Source organism: Arvicola amphibius, chromosome 4, assembly GCF_903992535.2.
Source record: "Arvicola amphibius chromosome 4, mArvAmp1.2, whole genome shotgun sequence".
Classification (NCBI taxonomy): Eukaryota; Metazoa; Chordata; class Mammalia; order Rodentia; family Cricetidae; genus Arvicola; species Arvicola amphibius.
The window spans coordinates 90,528,345-90,550,835 of record NC_052050.1 but is presented as its reverse complement, the minus strand read 5'-3'; the positions used below and the strand labels follow the sequence as shown (position 1 = coordinate 90,550,835).

The window sequence follows — 22,491 nt, the reverse complement described above, 5'->3', positions numbered from 1 at the left end:
CCGCGCGAAGCCGCGGGAGAGCCCGCCTTCGGCTGCCCGGCCAATGCAGCGCGGGGGCGGGGATTGTTTGCGTCGCGGCCGGAACGGAAAGTGGGTCAGCGCCGGCGGAGCGCTTGGCCGCAGGTGAGCCACTCCGGCCCAGCCCGGCCAGGCCCGGCGGGCGCGCGCTGACCTTGCAGGCGGTCAAACCGGCCACCCTTTGTTCCCCGGCGGTGGCGCTCGGGTTCCTGGGCGGGGACCTCGGAGCCAGGTGCCAGCCGCTTCGTCGTAGCGAGATCGGCGAGCCTCTGGCCCCGCGGAGGCCGAGCGCGGCCGTGTCCCGGGACGTCTGTGGTTCATTCATTGGGTTCCTACCGTGTACTCCTGTCCGGCGCTCAGCCAGCCCAACTGCTGCGGAGTGCTGGGCGCGGCCGCGCTCGGCCCCTTTGTGGGTGACTGGGTCGAGGTAGGGTAGTGCAGTGGATCTGCGGGGGACGGGAGGCAACTAGGACGGAGTCGACTATTAGATCCAGACAGTCCACTCGGGTGAGGAGATCTAGCCTTCCCAGAGCCTTGCATTTTGTCCCAGGAACGACGTCAAGGCCTGAGTAGAGTTTAAGGTTGTTTCCGAGACTGAGCTGGGTTTGTAGTGTGTGGAGCAGGATGGGTCAGAGGGAGTTGTGTGGTGCAGGAAGCGGTGGGTCTCCAGCGACAAGTTGGAACCACTTCAGGTGTGCTGGAAGAAGGGGTGTCAGGAGTGGATGACAGCTGTGTTTCTGGCATGAGGAACTGGATGCTGGGGATTCCATTTGCCAAAGTGGACAGCGAAGGAGGAGCAAGTTAAGTGTCATATACCTGAGGGGCAGCAGCTCCTGAACGGAATGCAGAGATGGGCTGGGGCACCTCCAGAGTTATGGGTGTTTGGGTTGCGTTTCACACCATCACCCTGGGCCTGATTGAGGTGCTCAGATACTGGAGCCAGGTATGAGCTTGGGGGAGTTTCTGGAGCCTGTGGTGGGTCAATGGCCTAGCCTGTCAGGTGGTCCAGAAGTGCCGGGGGGCAGAGTTGTGGGTGTTGGTCTTGTTTCGGTATTCTGACACATCATGTGTCTTTAAGACTTACAGTTAAGTTTTTCTCCAGGTCCTTTCCACTATGGCCCGGCGTCCGCGGAGCAGCAGGGCATGGCACTTTGTTCTGAGTGCAGCCCGCCGAGACACAGATGCCCGAGCCGTGGCTTTGGGAGGCACCACTAACTGGGGCTATGACTCTGATGGGCAGGTAGGTCTCACTGACAAGGTGGGGTTGACCAGTGTCTGGATGGGGAGTGACAAAGTCGCTGAGTTTGGACTGTCTCCTGGTATGTCATGCTTGGAAGGGGGGCTCTTTGGCCTGGTAAAGACTGTGTAGCTTAAGAGTGACAGAGAATCAAGACGGACAGGGATCCCTGCCCAGGGAAGGTAAGTCCTGCACAGTGCTGGTCAGTGCACAACAGATGCCTGTTCATCAGCCCTACCAATTTCCAGAATAACTGTTGCCAACTTGGTAGCCACTTTCTGGATATTTTTGTTTACTGTTGTAACTGTTACACAGTTAATGGGTGGATGTCAGGGGACAGTTTTGTTTTCCTTTGTGGGCTTGTCCTCTTCTTCCACCTTTACTTGGGACCTGGGGATCAAGCTTAGGTTGTCCTTTATTCATTGTAGCAAGCATACACATTCTGGACCATCTTGATCACCCTGTATGTTTCTTCTGCTACACAAATATTCACTTTACATTCATGTGTATAAAAGGATCTGTGATCTTTTCTTTTTTTTGAGACTGGGTCTCAGCATAACCCTGGCTATTCTAGAACTAAACCAAGCTAGACTTGAACTCAGAGATCTGCCTGCCTCTGTTTTCCAAGCATTGGGATGAAAGGCATGTGCTACCACCAGCTTTTTTTAGAAATAGTCTCACACTGTAGCACAGGCTGGCCTTGGACTTGAGGCAGTTTATTTACTGTGTGGGCACACATGATGAGCATGTCAAGTCAGGATGCTTCTACCATGTGATACCCATGGGATCAAACTCAGGCCATCGACAAATGCTTTTGTTTTTGTTCTTTAATCTTTAGTTCTTGAGTTCAGTTTTCAAAGACTTCCTTTGTTGCAGACTCCCGAGCACAGGGAGGCTCAGGAATGCAGGGTCCAGGGTAGATGCCAGCTCGATACACCTGACTAGGCCCTTGGGGTGGCTCTTCATCAGTCTTGCTTTACTGGACTGGTATTCTGGCCCTGCCCTGTGTTGCCTCTACTCTGACGTCATAGCTTCCTACAACACAGAGACCCTTCTAGAAGCTCATGGGATCGCCTCACATGGGTATGAGGAAAACTTGGAAGCCATAGATTCCCTGACTTGGTCAGTGGGGTCTTCTGAACTTAAGAGGTCAGCCCAAATTTTCAGCCACACCCAATGACAGTGTACCCTGGAGCAGCCTGTATGCCTGCCTGCTACTGCCTCAGAGTCATCACTGAGGGATGGCAGCAGTGACACACGCATGCCTGTCGTGTAGTCAGGTGGCAGTTCCTGGTGTCCTTGGGCCCTTTGCTGGGTTGAGCCGCATCCTCCCTCCTTCCTGTCCTAAGGTAGATTGACTGTATACTCTGACTCCTGACTCACTGGGTTTGCCTTGGCTTTAGAGGGTCCCACCTTTGCCAGTGGGTACCAGGACTGCCCTATAAGCCTTTCCTTCAGACATGACAGCTGTTCTGGTTGGCTGCTGAGGGGTCTAGGTTCACCTCGGCTACTACATCCTGTGTCTGCCTTCCTGTGGAGTTACTACTCCCCTATTCCAGCATACAGGCCTGGAGTTGGAGGTCAGTTTTCAGTCTCCCTTAGTTGTCTGGTGCTGGCTACTACCGCATGGTACTGAACAACTACCATGATAGTTCTTGGGATCTGGTGTGTGATTTGGGGCCTTCCCTGATGAGCTGGCAATATTGCAAAAGAAGCAGAGAACAGGACAGTGGAGAGCCCTGAATATTGTGAAAAGAATATGTGGGTGAAAGGTCTGGTCCAAGCTTCTGTTGGTGGCTGAATGCTTGCCCGTAACAGGGCTGGCTGTGTGGCTGGAGATAGATGTGACTCAGGGTGGACGACAGAACTGATATGGTCGTGGTCTGCTCAGGGTGTAGAGGAGTCATGAACTGTGTAGGGCATGGCAAGGCTAAGGAGGCAGAAGTCAAAGTTCCAGGGACTGCCGAGCCAGCTCCAAGGGTCTGCAGAGCAGCCGAATGGGAACAGTATCAGTAGCTGGAACCTGGCCAGCCCTGCTTTGTCTACACCTCTATCAGTCTCCGAGGACTGAGCTCAAGCCACATGGACTGCATCTTTGGAGGAGTTTGCTGCGGCTGGGGTTTGAAACAGCTACATTAGCCCATTAGGATTCACTGCTTATGCTCCTTTTGCCTCCAGTGACCTTGCATGGGGCGGGAGCACACATCCCAAGGCTTAGGTCTTACTTAGGCTGTGAGGAGCCAGAAGCTAGACCTTGCTGACAGTACCAGCCCTGTGGTTTAGGAGACCTTGAGCTACCTGGAGATGGCAGGAGGTGGGCACTGGAGGGCCCCATCTCGTGTGGTTTGTGGTGGCCAGGCTTCTGGCTGTGCGGAAATGGTGCTGACGGCTGTATATTGAGTTTCAGAGTCCATTAAGAAGTAAGAAGCTGTCCTCCCCCCGGGAACACCTCCCCATTCCACTGCACTCTCAGGCATAGAAGTCAAATTTTAGCACTAAGGTTGCTTATGCTGGACACTGGAGAACCCCAGAAGGTGTCTGGATTCTTCTGGAGGATGTGAGAAAGGGTCAGGTAGCCTGGCAATGGGAAAGCTGCCATAAATAGAATAACCTGTCACTTTCCTCCCAGCACAGCGACTCTGACTCCGACCCTGAGTACTCTTCCCTGCCACCATCCATCCCCAGTGCTGTGCCTGTGACAGGGGAGTCCTTCTGTGACTGTGAGGGCCAGAATGAGGCTACCTTCTGCAACAGCCTACACACAGCACACCGTGGCAAGGACTGCCGGTGTGGTGAGGAGGATGAGGGTGAGTGCCCCGTCACCAGAGCCTGGGGGAGGGGTGGGATGGGCAGATTCTCTAGCACCAGAGTAAGGCTGCTTTGCCCCAGCCCTGCCTAGTTTGGAGCCTCTGTCTTACAGATTTTGATTGGGTCTGGGATGACCTGAACAAGTCCTCAGCCACCTTGCTGAGCTGTGATAACCGCAAGGTCAGCTTTCATATGGAGTATAGCTGTGGCACTGCGGCCATTCGGGGCACCAAGGAGCTAGGGGATGGCCAACATTTCTGGGAAATCAAGATGACCTCTCCTGTGTATGGCACTGACATGGTAAATGGCCAGGCAAGAGGGTAGCTGCCATGGGCCTGGCCCCTAAGCACCTAACTAGCTCAGCCCCACTGTTTCAGATGGTGGGCATCGGGACCTCAGATGTAGACCTGGACAAGTACCATCACACATTCTGCAGCCTGCTTGGCAGGGATGAAGACAGCTGGGGCCTCTCCTACACTGGTGGGTATAGCCTGGGTTGTGGGCGGGGCCGGCAGTGCCACAGGCCTCCCAGGCTTACCCATCTGCTCTCCCAGGGCTCCTCCATCACAAAGGCGACAAGATGACTTTCTCTTCACGCTTCGGCCAGGGCTCTATCATTGGCGTACACTTGGACACCTGGCATGGGACGCTGACCTTCTTCAAGAACAGGAAGTGCATAGGTGAGGGTGTCTTTCTGACCAGGTCCTAGTCTGATGCTGGAGACCAGAGAGGGCGCATAGGGTCCAGTCAGGCAGCTGATCTGAGGCTCTTCAGGGTGGACAGGCGAAGCCAAGCTGAATCTGTCTTCTGTGCTCAGAGTGGCATGAGCTGTTCCTTGGTGTATTATGGGAGGAGCTTCTTGGTTCCTGACCTACATACACTCAGGTTGAGTCTTCCTTTCAGGAGTGGCTGCCACCCGGCTGCAAAACAGAAGGTTCTACCCGATGGTGTGCTCTACAGCTGCCAAAAGCAGCATGAAAGTCATCCGCTCCTGTGCCAGCTCCACCTCCCTGCAATACCTGTGCTGCTATCGCCTGCGCCAGCTGCGGCCAAACTCAGGAGATACCCTCGAGGGCCTGCCCTTGCCACCTGGCCTTAAGCAAGTGCTGCGTAACAAGCTGGGCTGGGTCCTGAGCATGAACTGCAACCACTGGAAGTCCCCTGGGCCCCCTCCTGGCACAGCTGGTGTCGAGAGCACCGAGACCAGGCCCTGTCAGAGGAAGCGCTGCAAAAGAAGCTGACTTCTCCAGCTGAAGCGCAGCTACCTTATTCTGTCCCTTCCAGGGCAGCAGGAGAGGAAGAACTGAGGTCCAGGCTTGTCCCTGTCTCCCTGAAGCCAGGACAGTCTTCTGATGGCCGTGGAGCGGAGGCCATTCTACTGCATGTGCTGGGGGAGCAGCACTCCTGTTTGTGCTCTGAGATGCCATGTGTCTTGGGAACAGCAGCCCAAACATTTCAGGACCTGGATCATAAACCTGGGATGCTAGCTGACTCAAATACTCACAGCCCAGGGAGAAGGAGATGGGCTGTCCCAACCCACAGGGCCTGGGGTTTTCCTGACTTGCAACTGCATGTTGTCAGCTCCTGCCCATTACAAAGATGTCAGTGGGTGCCCTGTGAAGGGTTTTTGTCTCGTTCTCATAGGCTATATAACATTAAAACAGTCCCCAATAAGGCCTGAGCTGTCTGTGCCTATGGTTTACCTTCCACTGTGTCTGTCCAACAGCTTGGATCTCTTCTACCGAGGGTCTCTTACTACTTCCTGAGGAGGTACCCTAAGCTTCCAGATAGCAATAGGACAGGGAATTGCCCAGATGGGCAGTCAGTTCTGCCATCAGGCTTCCTGCACCCAGGATCCAGTCCAAAGGCATGTTGAAGCCGCAGTCACTCCAGGGCCCCTGCTACCTACTGCCCAGCTTCCCTTACCCCATCACCTCCCATGATGCTTCCATTTGACCAGAGAACAATAGTCTACCCCAGACTGAAAAAAAAAAAAAAAGTATGCTGGTCAGGCCCAGTTCTTGCCTGCCTCTCAGAGTGACAGTCAAGTCTCTTGAGCAAGAAGCAGCCCAAGGATGTCACAGGTGTGATCAAGAGCTCAGGTCCAAAAGGAGGTGGGGGTTGGTGGTGGTCAGGAAGACACAGATTCGGCGTGAAATGTCAGGTCCCACCCTGCGGGGCTGCCCGCCTTTGTGGACCTTCACGGGGAGGTCAGCTAGGAGATTCAGGCGCTCCTGCTCCGTGCGGCAGTCCAGTAGAGCCTAGAGTGGGCACAGGTGTGAGTATGCAGGCTTTAGGTCCTAGTCCTGGGAAGGGGACTTGGGGATTCACCTGTTGCAGAAGGCGGGGCGAGGGGAAGGCGGTGACAACAGCATCAGCCACAGCTGGGCTGACCCGGTTGAACTGTCTGATTTGCCGCCACCACACTCCTCGGAGCCCAGAGCCATCTTTGGCCACTTGCTGACCTGAGGCCCAGTGCCCTGCCGTGCAGAAGGAAAAGGCCTGGGAGTCCCTGTACTGCCTGAAATGAGAGGCAAACCCAGACAGAGCCTTGAGAACCTTCATCTGTGCGGCCCTCCAGCCCTGTCCCACCTCCACTCGGTCCCTGTGGGGGTGCATACTTGGAGGGGCGCTGGGAGAGGGCCTTGGTGAAGGCACACACATACTGACTCAGCTCCTGCCATGAGGCCACCAGCAGCACATCCAGGTCCGCATGGAGCTGAAGCAGCACCAGGGCCTGGGGAGGGTAACAGTGGGTATGGGCTGGATGTCCTCTCAGGAGTGCCATCCCAGTTATGCTGGGGACAAAGTCTAGCTCTGACAGGCCCCATACAGCAACCCAAGTGCAGAAACCGAGGCTGGCCATCTAACGCAACTCAGTGGCTGCCCTTACCTCCTCCACCTCGGGCCAGCTGATAGCCACCTTGCCATGGGCTTCCTTTGACTTCTTTAGCTGCCATGTCCTCTGAGAACTTGGCTGCTGAGACCTGAACAGAGGGAACATTTGGGCTTCCAAGTCTCCTGCCTCTGCAGGGTCCACCCAGGGCAAGTGGGGCTGGTTGGAACACAGCAGCCCCTAGAGGCAATCCCATGTTACTGGAATACCACCCAAGCCAGCCCTACTGGTTCAGGGAGAGCGGTACCACATGTATGCATCCAGTCCAATGACAGCCAGGTGGAGGCGGGCTGGACTGTCGGGAAGAAGCCAGGGCGTGGAGTAAGGTGGGCCTGTGGTCTGAAAGAAGAACGGTCACACACCTGCTCATAGGTGGGCCACAGCAGCACACCAGCGCGGCCAGTTTCCAGAGGCAAGAGGGAACTGGGGGAATCTCCCGGGTCTTGGCTCTGCTTCCTTAAGTCCCAGGAATACCCAGGCACATTCCAGCTATGGTGCAGAAGTGAGCCGACCCCCTTGCTTCTGGTCCACTTAATACCCAGGCTGGCCATTGGCTGGCTACCTGGCAGGTGCTTGACAAATGCTGACCCCTGCACACTAGCACCCACCAAGAGATCAGCAGAACTGTACTCCAGGCAAATATCAGCTAGGCATTGTTCCCCTTGAGTTCAAGGAACACGAGCAGCCAAGTGAGGGACTATCAGCCATTGTGGGCAGACCCCACAGCCAGCGCATTATGGGTACTACCAGCCAGAATTCTAGGCTCCTCCCCCACCCCTGGCCAGTTTGCAGCCCAGGTCACCAATCTCCGTTCTCCCCGAGGACCTTCAATCCTCGGTGTCTAGAGCACTCAGCACGTTTCCTCTATGGTAGCTCCAGTCCTACAAGACAAATGACAGATCTTCCCCCAGATACCTGGGTCAGCTGCACAGCACTCCGAAGAAATTCCTGGGGTTCTAGCAGCAGCAACTGTTCCCGCTCATCCTCAGGCCACACCTCCAGCGGCACCTGTAGGGGACATCGCCAGCCCTGCTAACCACCTGTGTGGGCCCAAGGTTTTTCCCCCTACTGCCCAGCCACCAAACACTGTCAATAACTCTCCAGCTCTCCACACAACGACGTTCAGGCCTGCCAGGACTGCTCCCTCGAAGTTCCAGACTACAAAACTAGCCCACTCAATGAACAACCCATCCTCATTGCCAACAGGAGGTTCTGGCAGCAGCTAGGTTCAGGTTTCTTGTGTTAAGAAATGCGACTGGGCATCCTTCAGCTTTTAGTTACTCCTGTGCGAGGCAAGAAAGATAGATGCAGAGACTTCGCTAGCCAGAGGCCGAAGTGAAACCTGAAATAAGACGGGCACTAGGGTGATGACAGTGAGACACTCACACTGCTGGGGGCTGGGTCGGTCCTCACGACGCTCCACTGCAGGCTGCGGGACAGGAGCTGCGGCTCGATGCGGCATTCACAGCCTAGCGTGCCCAACGCCTCCATCAGGATATCGGAACCTGCATCTTCCAGGATAGCTGGGCCCGGTAGGCGACAGCTCGGTCATTTCACCCTCTCCCGTGAGGGCTTGAGGATGACACTGCCACCCTGACGTGGAGCCAGCCCCAAGGTCCCAGCCTCTCCACCCCCGGCCCCGCACCTGGGTCCACGCACACCGCCAGACGACTCAGGACCTGATCCGCCCGTAATGCCTTGGCCGCAGTCCTGCGCTCGCTTACTGTACTCGAGGCTTGCGTGCTCACCTTCCTAGCGGCGGCACCTTCGTCGTCTGAGTCGGAGATCTCCCAGGTTTGAGGTCGCCGCTGACCCAGGCCCCGACCCCGGCCGCGACGCTGGCCCGTAGCTCTCCTGGGCTCTCCCTCTGCCATAGTCCACCCTTCCTACAGCTTCCGGATGTACCCGGATGCTTTTGTACAGGACTCCGACCGCTTCCGGGTTGGGAGAGCTCTAGAAGCTCAAGTTTCCGGCGGTGTAAGGACACAGGCATGGCGCGGAAGAGAGTGAGACCCCGGCTGATCGCAGAGCTGGCCCGCCGCATACGCGCCTTGCGCGAGCAGCGAAACCAGCCGCGAGACTCGCAGCTCTACGCCCTAGACTACGAGACTCTGACCCGACCACACTCGGGTCGCCGGCTGCCGGTGCGCGCCTGGGCCGACGTGCGCCGTGAGAGCCGCCTCCTACAGCTGCTCGCCCGCCTCCCGTTGTTTGGCCTAGGCCGTCTGGTCACCCGCAAGTCCTGGCTATGGCAGCACGACGAGCCGTGCTACTGGCGCCTCACGCGAGTGAGGCCCGACTACACGGCGCAGGTGCGCTCTCTCCCTGTGCTGCCCGTTCTTGTCTACACTTTCTTCATCTTGCCCACCATGGACCACACCGGCTGTTTCTACCCACCCTGAACCACCTGGGCCTGTATGCCTCCCTTACCTACGTAACTCGGTGGCAGTGGCTCTATGTTGATAATTACCCTTCTTGTTCTGCAGAACTTGGACCACGGGAGGGCCTGGGGCATCCTGACCTTCAAAGGTAAGGCTGGGTGCTAGTTGGAGCCTGTTATGGTTCGCAGGCTATCCAACCAGCAGGCAGTGAGCTTGTCTTCTTTCCCCAGGGAAGAGTGAGGATGAGGCTCGGGAAATCGAGCATGTCATGTACCACGACTGGCGGTTGGTACCCAAGCACGAAGAGGAAGCCTTCACTGCGTTCACTGCGAAACCAGAGGACAGGTTGAACCCTGTCCCCTACCCACCTCTGCTGCGGGCCATGATCCTTGCTGAACGACAGAAAAACGGGGATACCAGTGTCCAGGAGCCGCTCCTGAACCTGGAGAGGACTCGGGTGCATCCTTGGGACTACCCTGCAAAACAGGAGACCAAAGGGAAGGCCAAGGGCACCCCAGTCTAACTGTCAAGACAGGCAGAGAAGTCGTTTGAGTTATTTGATGGACACGTGTCTTTGTGCTGGAGAGTTAGTGGTGGAGAGTTAGACCCTACAGCCCTGACACACCTCCCAATGAATGGTCGGGCTGTTGACAGGCTGTCGGTTTCAAGCGGCCTCTTACTTGCACTTTGGTCTGGAAATAAAGGCACGAAGTGGCCCGTGTTGTGGTTTCATTACGTGGGTTCCGCAGGACGGGGCAGGGAAGGTGGCGGTTCGCAGCAGGGTGCCTGGTGCTCTGGGACACTCAGGCTCCGGGGCTGTGCCCAGGGCTGAAATGTACTGGGGCTGCGGAGCCCGCGCCTGGAGGTCCTTTAAGGGAGGCCACGCCCCCTCGCCGCCTGGTCCGCCCCATCCGCCGCCATGATCTGCCTGGTGCTGACCATCTTCGCTAACCTCTTTCCCGCAGGTGAGCACCAGGGCAAACTGGGGCTGGTCTGGGTGCGTGGTGGGGCTTGCCTGAAGTCAGTACTCTCGCAGCCTACAGCGGCGTGAACGAGCGCACGTTCTTGGCAGTGAAGCCTGACGGCGTTCAGCGGCGACTGGTGGGCGAGATCGTGCGTCGCTTTGAGAGAAAGGGCTTCAAGCTGGTGGCACTAAAGCTAGTGCAGGTATGGGCGGGCAAAGGAGCTAGTGGGCCCAGGGCGGGTCTAGGGTCGGGGCCCTGGTACTGGTAGCTGTCCCTCCCCTAGGCCTCCGAAGAGCTGTTGCGGGAGCATTATGCCGAGCTGCGCGAGAGACCCTTCTACAGCCGACTAGTTAAATACATGAGCTCTGGTCCCGTGGTGGCCATGGTGAGTTTCCAATGACCTGCAAGGGGAGGGCGAGGCTTTGGCAGCGCTTATTACACTGACTGTAATCCCTGCAGGTGTGGCAAGGGATGGACGTTGTGCGTGCTTCGCGGGCCCTCATAGGGGCCACTGACCCAGGGGACGCCATGCCTGGCACCATCCGTGGGGATTTCTGCGTGGAAGTTGGCAAGTAAGTCCTATCAAACTCCCTGGCCACCCCTCACCCCTCCTCTCCCGCTCACTTGCCATTCCCGCACAGGAATGTGATTCATGGCAGTGACTCAGTGGAAAGCGCTCACAGAGAGATTGGGCTTTGGTTCCATGAGGAAGAGCTTCTGTGTTGGGAGGACAGCGCTGGGCATTGGCTGTATGAGTAGATGCTACTAAAGTCAGCGTTACCAACCTGGAGGTTGCTGGTCTTCTGCCATCCTCGCAGAGCTCGGCAGCAGTAATAGCGCTGTGGGTGCAGGTCCACCCGACCCAATCTGTCCAGGGACAGCCACTCCCACATCCCTCCCTGTATTTCTTTTCATAATAAACTACAGAAAACCCTTGTGCACTGGTGTAGTTTCAAGACAAAAGTACTGTTAAGACATTTATTACATACAGAGCAGATATGTGAGTTCACTTGCAAGGCCAAAGCCTGAGGAGAGTTGCACTGGCCCCTTCCTCCAGCTGCACCCACCCAGCTAACCCCAGTCACTTCACACTCCTGTGGGAACAGACAAGGGACATACATCACAGTGGAGAGGTGGCAGGATGGTGGGGAGAAGCCTGCAGCTGCACAATGCTGCAGCTTGTTGTGGCCAGATGGGCTCAGGGGCAATGCCCCTGGATCTGTGCTTCTCTGGTGGTGAGAGGGCAGTAGAGGCCAGCTGACTCTGATCAATGCCCCTGGAAGAGTAAGACCAGGGCCAGGGCAGCACCTGCCTCCACACACTTGCTTATAACTCTGCCCATCCTGGCCAGTCCTCAGCTCTTCTGGCCTCTCTGCCTGGCAGCCTGTTAGTTGCTCTCCAAGGGAGCAGGCCACAGCTGGCAGCCCTAGGCACTTAGTACGTGTCCGCAAGCTGGGCTCTTTCGAGCCCTGTGCAGGAGGCAGGCCCTGGGAGCACACCATCCTCCATTAACCTGAGGCCGAGCCTGCATCCTAGGACTGACTCTGGGGACACCAGGGCCATCCTTCTTCCTGAGGCCTGTGCCTGCCCTGGCAGCCTGAGAAATTCTACCCTTGGGGCTTCTGGGAGGGGGAGGGCACTAGGGTCTTGCTCCTCCAAGGTTAATCTTGTGCCCATGAAGAGCCTAGGGGACACTGATCTATGAGGGGCTGGACAATCTTGGGATCCCTTGGGTTAATGGGTATTTGTCATCTTTTGAAGCAGCTGCCCAGGGAGGATGGCCCTGAGCTTTCATGCCAGGTTCCTAGGTAAGACCCAGGCTGGGGCCAAGGGAATGTAAGTTTGGAGATAGGGAAAATTCCAGAGATGGCTGGCTGAGGTCCCGGAATCCAGACAGTTCTAGCCTTGCTTCTGGGCAGAGGACAGTGGCTAGGCCTGGGTCCCTCAGGGCTGCATGCAAAGCAAGTAGACTTGGGGAAGACTCGGCAGTATGCGGCTGCGGCTCCTGCCAGGGCCACCTGTGGTGGCTGCCCATAGCAATCTTGGTCCTGACTTGCCCTGAGGGGCCCCTGGGACTTCACTGGGGCTGGGTGTTGGCCAGGGCCAGGAGCTGCTGGAGAGAGGGTGTCCCAGAGGCTCTCCTCCTCCTGTCTCACTCCCCAAACTTGCTTCACCCCTCTCTAACAGCTGGGGGCTGGACCTCAGGCAAAAGCTGCAAGTTGAGAGGTTAAAAGGGGATGGACGAACCTGACTGCCCCAGGGAACAGGCGGGAGGGCAGGCAGGTAGGGTCCTATGTACAGTTGGCATCAGGCAGGGCAGGTTCACTCAGGGGTGTAGGAAACCTGCCACACGATGATGTGGCTGCGCTCAGCCTTGGACAACACGGGCTTCACCTGGTTCACATCCCCAGCAACTTCCTCTGTTTCATCATCCTCGCCGTCCCCTGGAGGATTGGCAGTCATGAGGACTCCCCCACATACCCACACAAAGCCCTACCTCTAGCTTGTGCCAACTTACCAATGCGGAAGTCAATGTAACCTTCACCACCACTCAGCACCAGCGCATTCTTCAGCTTCTGGCCCTCAGAATCTGCGGCAGGCGCAGCAGGCCCAGGACCCTCTGATGGGCTGTCTAGCACACTGCCATTCAGAGTGGCAAGTACATTTCCTGTCGTGGGCAGAGGAATCTTAGGGCTATAGCCTCCTGAAACGGTCAGAGCTGTGCTACGGTAGCACAGTGGGCAAAGAGGCTTAAGATCATCTATGTACCTGGCACAGAGACAAAAAATTTGACAGCGTCACGGTGTCCATGGAAGCAGAGTTGAGCTTGAGCCATGGAGCAGTAGGGGATGAAGCTGCTGGCTGCCTTGTCACTGCTGTCGTCCCCATACACATGGATGACACCCCCTGGGCGGGTCCCCTCCCCAGATGTTGGAGATGTCTTGTTGGCTGAGAAAGCAGGGCCAGGAGAATAGGACCACCTTATCTTCAGCAGGCAGCTGGAGATGGTGAGTGCTAGGGGCAGAGCAAATGCCCCAAGTCACATGGGGGCAAGTGCTGAGGACTTACCTCGGAGCCCCAAAAGCTGGCCTCGATGCAGGACCACAGCTGGGGAAGAGAGAGGAAGGAAGGCTGAGCTTGGCCAGAGGGGTGGCTCCCCAGTTCCACCTACTCTGGAAACTCTTCAGCATAGCTGCTGCTTTCTGGATAGGTGTCCTCTAGGATTGGGAACTTACTCTCAGTCAGGGGGATGGAGATGACAACCCCATTGCCAGTGCCCACCCACAGACGGTTGCCCGCAATGAGTAGGGCTGTGATGCGGACGAAGGAGAAGCCCAGCTTGCCGGTACCTGGGTGAGAACAGGAAGAGTGGTCAGTATAGCCAGTGATGGGTGCCCCAGGTGTTTCCCCTAACATTGCATCTTTATTTGATCTATATTGAGGCAGGTCCTCATGTAGCCCAGGATGGCCTGAAACTTGACTATATAACTAAAAACAACCTTGAATTTCTGATCCTCCTGTTTCCACCTCCCAAGTGCTGGGATTTTAGGCATATGCCCACTATGCCTGCTCACCCAGCATCTTGCTAACATATGGCTCGATGTCCACATCCTGCAGGTGCTGGTGGGTGTGAGCATGGTAGAGTCGAAGGGTGGAATCCAAGCGAATAGAAACCCATACTCCATCACCGATCCAGGCAAGCTGTCGCACCTGGCTTTCCCGCCTTGGATGGGCATCAAATGATTTCTGTTGGTTAATGGCAGCCAGTCAACAGGGGTGGGTAATGGAGAGGTAAGGGATCTGGGCCTGCTGTGATGTGATGCAGGGTCCACCTTAATGATACACTTGCTTGTCCCAACCTCCAATCTGGCAGAAGCCCCTCCCCACACTGGAGGCCATTGGCTAACACTTGCCTCGATCTGCATTGTCTTGGGCTGGATGACATGCACCTTGTTCTTGTAGCCACACCAGACTCGGTCGTCTACAACGGCCATGCAACGGATGGAGTGGTGTGGGTGGCCCAGGTCCATCAGGTGATAGTTGCTCAGGTCCCACTGGCCATCTAGAAAGAGCCCACAACACCTGCTCTGGTCACATGGTTAGTGTGGAGGACCTACCGCCAGGCTCAGGATGGACCAATGGACCCAGGAACCCAGGAACCCCTAGGCTTGCCTCTGCAAGAGCCACCAGGCCTTACCTTCGCCACGATGGAAGATAGCCAGGGTCCCATCTGCAAGAGCTACCAGCACTCGGCCTTTGACATGCCTGAAATGGTAAATCAGTGAGAGAGGCTGTGGCTGCTGGGCCCTTGAGTCCCTAAACCCATCCCTTAGTGGGGGTCACATACACCAGGCTCAGCACAGAGTCTTTTAGCTTGATGGAGTGCAGACACTTCTTCCAGTTGGCTACTGCTGAATGCACGTAGAGCCTGCAGGTAAGGTAGGTAGGCAGAGCTTACATGGCTCATTGAGCTCCCCCACCCCACCACATCCCGTGTCTTATCTTTGCCTACCAGCCATTCTGGGCTCCTAGCCACATGGTGGGTGCAGCACTGCTGGTGGTTGCAGAGGGCTCCCCACTGGGCTCCACCTGAGGCTGTACAATGCTGCCACTGGGCTCTGGCCCACTTTCACTGCAAGAAGAATGGTAGCTGTAGCACAGTGGGGGTCACAGAAGTATGTGCTTGCTCCCTGCCGAACTCTGTCACCCTCCCTTCCTCTCATCTGATGCAGCCTACCTGGCAGGCTGGGTGCTGGAGGGTGGGGTAGGTGCCAGGTCAGTGAAGACATGCTCTGTGAGTGGCCCGGGCCGAACTGTGGTTGCTTCTGGCTCGCCAGGACCAGGGTCTGGCACCTCTGTGGCTTCTGTGGCTTCTTCTGTGGATTGGGATGGGTTTACTTTCCCATTGGCGGTGGCTGCCACATCCCCTGTGGAGAGAGAAGTAAGCTGGGCAAGGCAGAGAAAGAGAATGTGTGGGTAGGGAGAAGACTACCCGGGACTCACCCTGCCCCTTGTCCAGTACTGGAGTGTCTCCTCGGGAGGAACAGTTGCTACGTGGTACATTGCAGCGCGTAGCACACCCCACCAGAGTGATGCCAGCCAGCACACCATCAGCACCTGAGTCTTCGGGGTTCACATCACTGTCTAGGAACATCTCCCCAGGGGGATAGTCACTGTCGCTGGCCGCTGGGGAGAAATTCCCAGCCCATCAGTCCAACATCACAAAGCCACCCCAGAGTTCCATCTCAGTAGAGGCAGGGGAGAATGGGAACTGTCTGCTTGGCTGGCTCTGCTCTCAGCCTAGTCGCCACACACAGCAACACCTGGCCCTCTGGGAACATCTATTCTCAGGTCTAGTGTCAAGCTTACAGGTCACAAGGAACTGAAAAATAATGCTCTGCTCTATCATATGAAAAGCTCCTGAAGAACTCCAAGGAGTAGAGGCCATCTCGGTAAATAGGTAAGGTTTCAAAGCAAAGATCCGCAGGGCCTTCAGCACTATCCTGGGGCTGGGCTAAGCAGTCATGGGACTGCTGCTGAAGGTGAAGCTAGGACCTTTGCCTGTACCCTGGAGAGCTTTCTCTTGGACACATGCAGAAAGGCAACTTGACACACATCATTGTGAAAACATCTATTCACATGCCCAGGTCTCTAATTCCTATTTACTCTGTATCCCAGTCCTACTGGCTGAAAAGGAAGAACCACCCGCCTCAAACACCAGCTTTGTAGGGCAGTCCACAGGCAACAAGTACCTGCTGTTGGACAGCACCTGGCAGTGGGAGCCCTAACTCACCAGGGATGCTGGAGACACATAGGACGTGGGCATTGCAAACTGTGAATTGATCCACGACAGTGCCTGGTTGGTTGGCATCAATGATCACCACTTTGCTGGTGGTCAGGGTGCTGGTGAGTATCCATACCCGACTGGAGGTAGCATCCGCCTCAGGGACCTCCTTTGCCTGTTTCAGAACACATTGGAGGGAGATCATATCTTGATTCATTTCTAAGACGCAGCTATGAACTTGGAGAAGCTACTCTTTTTTTTTTTTTAAATATTTATTTTTATTATGTATACAATATTCTGTTTGCGTGTATGCCTGAAGGCCAGAAGAAGGCACCAGACCTCATTACAGATGGTTGTGAGCCACCATGTGGTTGCTGGGAATTGAACTCAGGACCTTTGGAAGAGGGGGCTGGAGAGAAGCTACTCTTACAGCCGCTAAGTCAAGCTGTGACTGTGTTCTGGGCTTCACTGAAAATCACTAAAATCACTGGGCCTCTCCTGTGAGCAGTCCCTCCTGCTACCTATTTTTCCAGATGACACAAGATGTGCCTGGCTCTCCTGGCTCTTGCAAGCCTGACTTCTGTTGACCAAGGGCAGTAGACATACTGCTCCACAGGCCAGAAGGCAACCTGGACTACAGAGAGGCAGCAATGGCATCTTGAATGCTGGTAGTGCCTCTTCCTCTCCCAGACTCATGGAGGAAAAAGGAAACATTGTCACCAAGGTGTGGTCACTTTCAGCCTGAACCTACAGAGAACTATCCAGAAACTTTATGTAGAGTAAAATCACATTCTTGACCAATACACTGACCTTCTTTTTCTCAGGAGATGGGTGGCTGCTCTTGGGCTCGCCTTCAACTTCCCGGTCACAGGTCAGAGGATCTCTACCTGGTGTGGGCTTGGCTCCACTGCTAGAGTCCTCTTCGTTTGGCTTCCACCCACTCAGGTTGACACCAGCAGCACACCAAAGCTGTAAGGACAGGGTTCTGGGGTCTGGCTCCTCTGTTGGCCCTCCAGGGGCTAAAGCAATAGAGACTACACTTTCCCCTTTGGGGCCTGTGAACAGGATCCTTAGTGCTCACCTTCATTGTGGGGTCCTTCTCTACCAGAGGGCGGCAATACACAGGGACAGGCACATTTTTCATACGGTTGTCTTCCTGGCCTCCATTGGGGCTCAGCTGCAACAGAGCAGGAGGTACTGTGGTATGCAGCCAAGGGAGACACACTGGTCTTTAGAAGCCCGAGTCATTTGCCTACTGTCATTGTCATTGGTTTTTGGTGTATAATGCATTGGGTCTGGCTCTTTTGGCCTTCTGTGCCGGCTAGATTTTGTCAACCTGACACAAGATAGAATCATGTGGGCATAGGGAACCTCAGACCCCATCAGACTAGTTGGTAGGCATGTGTGTCAGAGGGGCCACCTTGGGCAGATGGTCCTGGATTGTATAAGAAAGCAAGTTGAGTATGCAATGGAAAATAAGCCAGTAAACAATGTTCCTCCGTGATTTCTGCTTCAATTTTCCTTGATGGAAGTGTAAGTCTAATAAGCCCGTTCTTCACCCAAGCTGCTCTGGCCAGTATTTTACCATAGCAACAAAAAGCAAACTAGAATACTCTCAGAGTTACAGATCCACCAATATCAGGTAGGAGGTGGGTACCCTCCTGACTTCTCATATACACTGTGCCTCTTGGCATTGCACCACCACTGTGCTGGGCCGTGGTGATGCCCCCCCAATACCTTCTCTGTACCTGGACACCACCCTCTGTCCCAATTACCTGCTTGTACTTGGCAGGCAGGCTCCACCCACAGGCCTGCAGCCTTCCGTCATCATTGCGCACGTGTTCACGAACCTGGCGATATTGTTCCCGCTTCTGTTCCCGCCGGGCAGAAGAAGTGCAGTCACTGGGTGAGAGGAGTAACAGGTTACGTGTGTTCAATGTTATTATGCTCACTGAGTGAAGGTTACATGAGCAGTTTGTGTCAGGCTGGGGCAACCACAGCCCCACTGATCTTCCTGGCAGTGTGCCATTCATCCTGCAGAATCCGCCTGAATCCGCCCTTGCCTTTTCTGGGATAGGGTGGGCCTGGAGGGATGGCTCAGCCATTAAAGGCTAGGCTCACAACCCAAAACTGAATAATGACATCTAGGATATGGCGTACTCATCCAACATAGGGTAACATCCCCCAGTAAGGTGTGAACCTGGGCTTACAAGGTCATTTCCAGCTATTTTGGGGCCTGCTCTCTCAGTGGGCACTGGGGCTCAGATGGCAGCAACTGCAATGTAACCAAGGTAAGATTACCAGTGGTTACTCATGAAGGTGGCCTGCAACAGTTCCTGTGGCAGCAAGATACACCACCATGTTTCAGGGGCAGTGTTCAGACCCTAAGGCCACACAGAGGAGGTAGGGGTATTCTTGGACCCAGCATAGTCTTCAGGGTCTACGAAAATGGCCCCTAAGAACTGCAATCCCTGCCAAAAGGGATTCAGACAAAACCTGCACTAGTTCTTCCTGAGGGTAGTGGGCCTAGAGAGAAGACGTCATCTTTCCTGCTCTTGATAATGCCTGTCCCACAGGGCAGCAAATTCAAGTTCTGTTCTCCAACTTCAAGTATGGAGTGGAATGGGCTTAGAACACCTGGCCCCCTCCCTTTAGTTGGCTGGAGGGGCAGGGGACTGGGGACACCCACTCATCAGGGAAGAACTCCAGGGGTCGGCTGCCGGCTGAGATCTGGCACATGGCATGGCTGCGACGCTGGCTGAAGCCGGCTGCTGTAGGTGACTTGTAGTGAATGTTCACAGACGGGTAGGACCGTTTGGCTGGAGGGGGGCTGGATGATGAGCTGAAGAGGCGGCTGAAGCTGCCATGGAGACACAGATAGTTGAGCCACGGGTAGAGTAACAGCAGATTGGGAGAAGCTTCTCCCTCCCTAGAGCATAATACTCACAACTGCCAGATAGTGGACTTCTTCTTTTCTTGGACAGATGGGTGTTCCCTGGATGCTCTGTAAGGAAGGATAAAGGGGGAGCTGAACCAGCTGACGCTGGGGCCCTCCAGACTATCCCAACCCTCTGGGGGAAAGGAGGTGTGTTGGAGGATAGCCAACTCCATGACATGCTGTAATTCTATAATCCCAGCTCAGAAGCCATAGCTCCAACCAGAGCAATGAGCTGGCTCAGGAGCTGTCACAAAAATGCAGAGGGACCACCTGATCATTTCAGTCCACCGCACAGCCTCCTGCAGCTCCATTAGTCGTTCTTTATATTGGTTCCGTTCCATGAGCACTCGGGCCATTTCTACCCTTGTGAAGCGTCGGCGCTGGGCCATAGGGATTTTGTCCTGCAGAGGGGAGAAGATGGTTCCACCAATAAGGGACAACAGGACAGTCAAGCATATATGGCTTCCTTCTGAGATGTCTACCACCTAGGTGGGGGTTCAATTAGGAAGATCTAAGTGGGGAGAAGTGATGGTGGCAAGGGCATGGGGAAAGGGTCAGGGCAATCCAAATGTGTTTTGCCACTCTTCCCCCCTCCCAAGCTGCACCCTGAGCTTGAGCAGGATGAACTTCAGGGAGTTGGGAGAAAGTGCACAGGAGGCAGGTCATCTCTCTGCACATGGCTCCATCCACTCAGAATCTGCTTTTGTTAATGCACAATGAAGAGGTCTGAGGGCTGAACTAGCTACTCTTTCTTATTCAAATGACCACAGTCCATGTTCTCAGCCTCTCCTAGACTATCCTGAGATGGAAGTTCTAGAGCAAGGGGGAAGAGAGCATCACATGCCCCAAATGACTAAGCAGATGAATGACTGGTGGCGGGTGTTGCTCTGTTACAAGGTACCCAGCTTGTTCTCGTCAAGGTGCTATGGTACAGGAAGGCAAACTATGCTAGCTTGCACCAATTTTGGGTGTGGGAAAAGTGCAGACTCAGAACTTGGTTGCATTTCCCAGGCTGCAGATGCATAGCAAATGGCTGGTGTTGCTTCTGCAGCCTCTTTGGTTAACAGTAAAAACTGCTCGGACTGTAGAAAACATCAAAGGGAAAAGGTGGAAAGATGACTCTACCTCACTGTAGGGAGGGACTGAGGACATCAAATCACTCAGTGGAGTGGGAAGACATGAACTGGGTTCCGAGGTCACAAGTGAGGGGTTAGAGGGGCCCAGAAGAATTAGCAATTCTAGGAAGCGCTGCCATTCCCAGCCCACCCGTGCCCACAGGTTAATAGTGGATATACCAATTCTGTACAGAGATAGCTGCTTACATCCTCCACCTCTTCTCTGGGCTCACGGCGTGCGATTACTGCCTCTGACTTGACTCTACAGGATGTGGGAAGAAGCAGGCAGGGTAAGAGCTCTGCCAAATGTGCTCCACAGCCCAGACATTTGGCTGCTCTACCCAAAATGGGGATGATCCAAGCCCAAGGAGTGAATCAAGGTACTTGATGGTCAGGCAAGTCCCGAGTAGGTAGTTCCCACAGCCCCTCCCTACACTGCCCCTCCCATCTCAGTGGAGCTACAACCAGGGCACAGGGTTTCCAAAGACCATGTGGATTTGACCTTGGCTGTGGAGCAGAAGTGTGGTTGCTTAAGTAGCCATTGATGCCTGATCAGCCCCTCATTCCTGAACAAGGAATTGGGGATAAGCTGTAACTAAGGATGGCACTACCATTTCCAGAAAGGCACATGAAGCAGGATTCTGTACCTGGTGAAGGCACAGAGGAGTTGAGAGGAGACAAGGGGCAGACAATGGACCTACCTAGTGGCTGGACCTTGAGCAGAGATCACACGAAGCTAGGGGCCAGCAGGGGGCTCTGAGATGTCACCAGTGGAAGATGGCTTTATTAAGGACAAAGAGAGGTGGCAGCTTGGAAACCCAAGTCTCTGTTGTTCTCACCTTTTCAGCTCTTCTTCAAGTTCTTTGATTCGGTTTTCCAGTTTGACTTTGGCTTGTTTGGCGGCTTCCAGCTCACCCTTCAGCACTTCCTGCTCTCCCGACAGTTGGTCAACCTTGGCAATGAGGTCATTCTTCACCACATTCAAAGCATTTCTTTAAATGGCAGAAAGATGAGGGCTTAATGAGAACACATTTGCATACTTTTGTGACAAGGACTTCTATTTGTTTTGAGACAGAACTAGCTCAGGCTAGTTTCAAACTCATACTCTGTCTTTTGATTATCAGGAGTACAGGCCTTTGACACATCCTAGCAGGTAGATCCTGGTCTAGAATGGGAACTCCTTTTTGACCTAAGCATTGAATGTAGCAGTCATTCTTGCTAAAGGCTCCTTATAGCCAGCTTTCTTTCTTTTTTTTTTTTTTTTGAGACAGGGTTTCTCTGCAGCTTTAGAGCCTGTCCTGGAGCTAGCTCTTGTAGACCAGGCTGGTCTCGAACTCACAGAGATCCGCCTGCCTCTGCCTCCCGAGTGCTGGGATTAAAGGCGTGCGCCACCACCGCCCGGCTTAAAGTCTTAAGTTTTTTTTTTTTTTTTTTTTTTTTTTTTTTTTTTTTTTTTTTTTTTATAGCCAGCTTTCTGAAGGAACCACTCAGGAGTCCTATGGGTTGTTCCCACCAGAGGTGATGGTAACAGTCACATTTCAGGGGCCACCCAACCCTGGGTCAGACCCGGATGGTACAGAAGATTCTTACTTTGTCTCTAGAAGCTGCGAGTTCTCCAGCAGCAGGTTCCCCACTTCTTTGCCCATTCCTGAAATGAAAGGTGGTGAGGTTGGCCTTGAGCCTCTCCAAGTGGACTTTGATCTACTGCACCTGCCTCTGCCCCATAGCAACAGGTGAAAAGAAATGAGGGATTAACATTCCAACCTGCAGGATAGTTGGGCTCCAAAAGAAGAGGCAGTCAGACCTAGACAGATCCCTGGCCTCATCTACAGCCAAGAGAAAGCCCTGCTCTTCCCTGAGCTCACAGAGCTAGATAATCCTTCTAGCTAGCTCCCATCAGAAATTCAGTCTTGTAGAAGGCCCTGAAATAGCCCGTCATGCCACTTAACTCCCTGCCCTTAGCCACGTCCATATTCCAGCTCTATAGTATACCTACAATGAACCAAGGCCTTTCAATGCCACCCACTGGTGAACAAATGTTGGCATTGTGACAAAGGACAGAGATGACAGCACAGTATTCAGAGAAAACTTTTGCCCCAAGAATGGCGGCTTACTGCAGTTGCAGCCCACCATGAGATTACATATAAGTCTGGTAGGACCTGGCCCTTAGCAGTGGGGTCAGGAAGCATGGGGAGGGAGTGGATGTGAGGACAGGACTTTTTGTGGGAAACTGACCCAGCCCTTCTGCCAACAGACTGAGTTCTCCGAATATATATCCTATAATGCCCAAAGAACCAAGTTTAATCCTCAGGTTAGCCTTCCCCCATATTTTTGTCTGAAGCAGCAAA

The 22,491-nt window shown here is 54.5% G+C and overlaps 5 protein-coding genes across 26 annotated transcripts in view; 3 read left to right on the top strand and 2 right to left on the bottom strand.

The window, feature by feature from the left end:
• The first annotated feature begins 64 nt into the window (after window positions 1–64).
• Spsb3 (splA/ryanodine receptor domain and SOCS box containing 3) lies at window positions 65–5,739 on the top strand. 3 transcript variants are annotated; one of them, XM_042054952.1, is made up of 7 exons: window positions 65–123; window positions 1,121–1,258; window positions 3,885–4,062; window positions 4,176–4,363; window positions 4,441–4,543; window positions 4,618–4,743; window positions 4,967–5,739. In XM_042054952.1, the coding sequence occupies exons 2-7, from the start codon at window positions 1,133–1,135 to the stop codon at window positions 5,302–5,304; spliced, it is 1,059 nt and encodes a 352-aa protein (XP_041910886.1). In that variant the 5' UTR covers window positions 65–123; window positions 1,121–1,132; the 3' UTR covers window positions 5,305–5,739. The 3 variants fall into 3 exon arrangements, with proteins under 3 accessions (XP_041910886.1, XP_038182047.2, XP_041910887.1); XM_038326119.2 differs by lacking the exon at window positions 65–123 and adding an exon at window positions 130–445; XM_042054953.1 differs by lacking the exon at window positions 65–123 and adding an exon at window positions 130–961.
• Eme2 (essential meiotic structure-specific endonuclease subunit 2) lies at window positions 2,068–9,499 on the bottom strand. The gene is made up of 8 exons (XM_038326121.1): window positions 8,605–9,499; window positions 8,346–8,482; window positions 7,875–7,967; window positions 7,207–7,298; window positions 6,957–7,050; window positions 6,685–6,800; window positions 6,395–6,584; window positions 2,068–6,324 (listed from the first exon to the last, which is right to left on the bottom strand). Exons 1-8 carry the CDS (start codon window positions 8,831–8,833, stop codon window positions 6,154–6,156), a joined length of 1,122 nt encoding a protein of 373 aa, XP_038182049.1. The 5' UTR covers window positions 8,834–9,499; the 3' UTR covers window positions 2,068–6,153.
• On the top strand, window positions 8,909–10,057 carry Mrps34 (mitochondrial ribosomal protein S34). Its single transcript, XM_038326122.2, has 3 exons — window positions 8,909–9,271; window positions 9,446–9,488; window positions 9,571–10,057. The coding sequence occupies exons 1-3, from the start codon at window positions 8,951–8,953 to the stop codon at window positions 9,861–9,863; spliced, it is 657 nt and encodes a 218-aa protein (XP_038182050.1). The 5' UTR covers window positions 8,909–8,950; the 3' UTR covers window positions 9,864–10,057.
• Window positions 10,058–10,111: 54 nt separating this feature from the next.
• On the top strand, window positions 10,112–11,242 carry Nme3 (NME/NM23 nucleoside diphosphate kinase 3). Of its 2 annotated transcripts, none has more exons than XM_038326124.2 (5): window positions 10,112–10,305; window positions 10,377–10,507; window positions 10,589–10,690; window positions 10,765–10,877; window positions 10,965–11,242. In XM_038326124.2, exons 1-5 carry the CDS (start codon window positions 10,260–10,262, stop codon window positions 11,062–11,064), a joined length of 492 nt encoding a protein of 163 aa, XP_038182052.1. In that variant the 5' UTR covers window positions 10,112–10,259; the 3' UTR covers window positions 11,065–11,242. The 2 variants fall into 2 exon arrangements, with proteins under 2 accessions (XP_038182052.1, XP_038182051.1); XM_038326123.2 differs by having other exon boundaries at window positions 10,947–11,242.
• A 27-nt stretch (window positions 11,243–11,269) lies between these two features.
• Mapk8ip3 (mitogen-activated protein kinase 8 interacting protein 3) overlaps window positions 11,270–22,491 on the bottom strand; it is a 42,779-nt gene continuing 31,557 nt past the window's right edge. For 17 of the 19 annotated variants that reach the window (XM_038326099.2, XM_038326102.2, XM_038326107.2 and 14 more), the window contains 22 exons: window positions 21,734–21,791; window positions 20,983–21,135; window positions 20,324–20,405; window positions 19,299–19,429; window positions 19,038–19,094; window positions 18,780–18,950; window positions 17,866–17,992; window positions 17,172–17,267; window positions 16,901–17,059; window positions 16,100–16,265; window positions 15,310–15,492; window positions 15,044–15,233; window positions 14,819–14,938; window positions 14,654–14,734; window positions 14,504–14,571; window positions 14,220–14,368; window positions 13,881–14,052; window positions 13,542–13,655; window positions 13,375–13,413; window positions 13,075–13,254; window positions 12,824–12,973; window positions 11,270–12,749 (listed from right to left, as the gene is read on the bottom strand). In XM_038326099.2, the coding sequence (XP_038182027.1) occupies window positions 12,628–12,749; window positions 12,824–12,973; window positions 13,075–13,254; window positions 13,375–13,413; window positions 13,542–13,655; window positions 13,881–14,052; window positions 14,220–14,368; window positions 14,504–14,571; window positions 14,654–14,734; window positions 14,819–14,938; window positions 15,044–15,233; window positions 15,310–15,492; window positions 16,100–16,265; window positions 16,901–17,059; window positions 17,172–17,267; window positions 17,866–17,992; window positions 18,780–18,950; window positions 19,038–19,094; window positions 19,299–19,429; window positions 20,324–20,405; window positions 20,983–21,135; window positions 21,734–21,791 (2,768 nt within the window). In that variant the 3' untranslated portion in view covers window positions 11,270–12,627. The remainder of the gene's footprint in view (window positions 12,750–12,823; window positions 12,974–13,074; window positions 13,255–13,374; window positions 13,414–13,541; window positions 13,656–13,880; window positions 14,053–14,219; window positions 14,369–14,503; window positions 14,572–14,653; window positions 14,735–14,818; window positions 14,939–15,043; window positions 15,234–15,309; window positions 15,493–16,099; window positions 16,266–16,900; window positions 17,060–17,171; window positions 17,268–17,865; window positions 17,993–18,779; window positions 18,951–19,037; window positions 19,095–19,298; window positions 19,430–20,323; window positions 20,406–20,982; window positions 21,136–21,733; window positions 21,792–22,491) is intronic. The other 2 variants (XM_038326106.2, XM_038326110.2) reach the window with 1 other exon arrangement.

Excerpts from the sequence above, each read along its gene's own strand:
- Spsb3 (XM_042054953.1), top strand. The coding sequence starts at position 869 with ATGGGCTGGGGCACCTCCAGAGTTATGGGTGTTTGGGTTGCGTTTCAC. Across the intron at positions 4,063-4,175 it reads GTGTGGTGAGGAGGATGAGG|ATTTTGATTGGGTCTGGGAT; the intron begins GTGAGTGCCCCG and ends TCTGTCTTACAG. Across the intron at positions 4,544-4,617 it reads CTGGGGCCTCTCCTACACTG|GGCTCCTCCATCACAAAGGC; the intron begins GTGGGTATAGCC and ends CTGCTCTCCCAG.
- Eme2 (XM_038326121.1), bottom strand. The coding sequence starts at position 8,833 with ATGGCAGAGGGAGAGCCCAGGAGAGCTACGGGCCAGCGTCGCGGCCGG. Across the intron at positions 7,968-8,345 it reads CCGACCCAGCCCCCAGCAGT|GTGCCGCTGGAGGTGTGGCC; the intron begins GTGAGTGTCTCA and ends TGTCCCCTACAG. Across the intron at positions 7,299-7,874 it reads GTGCTGTGCAGCTGACCCAG|ACCACAGGCCCACCTTACTC; the intron begins GTATCTGGGGGA and ends TTCTTCTTTCAG.
- Mrps34 (XM_038326122.2), top strand. The coding sequence starts at position 8,951 with ATGGCGCGGAAGAGAGTGAGACCCCGGCTGATCGCAGAGCTGGCCCGC. Across the intron at positions 9,272-9,445 it reads GGCCCGACTACACGGCGCAG|AACTTGGACCACGGGAGGGC; the intron begins GTGCGCTCTCTC and ends CTTGTTCTGCAG. Across the intron at positions 9,489-9,570 it reads GGGCATCCTGACCTTCAAAG|GGAAGAGTGAGGATGAGGCT; the intron begins GTAAGGCTGGGT and ends TTCTTTCCCCAG.
- Nme3 (XM_038326123.2), top strand. The coding sequence starts at position 10,260 with ATGATCTGCCTGGTGCTGACCATCTTCGCTAACCTCTTTCCCGCAG. Across the intron at positions 10,306-10,376 it reads CGCTAACCTCTTTCCCGCAG|CCTACAGCGGCGTGAACGAG; the intron begins GTGAGCACCAGG and ends GTACTCTCGCAG. Across the intron at positions 10,878-10,946 it reads TTCTGCGTGGAAGTTGGCAA|GAATGTGATTCATGGCAGTG; the intron begins GTAAGTCCTATC and ends ATTCCCGCACAG.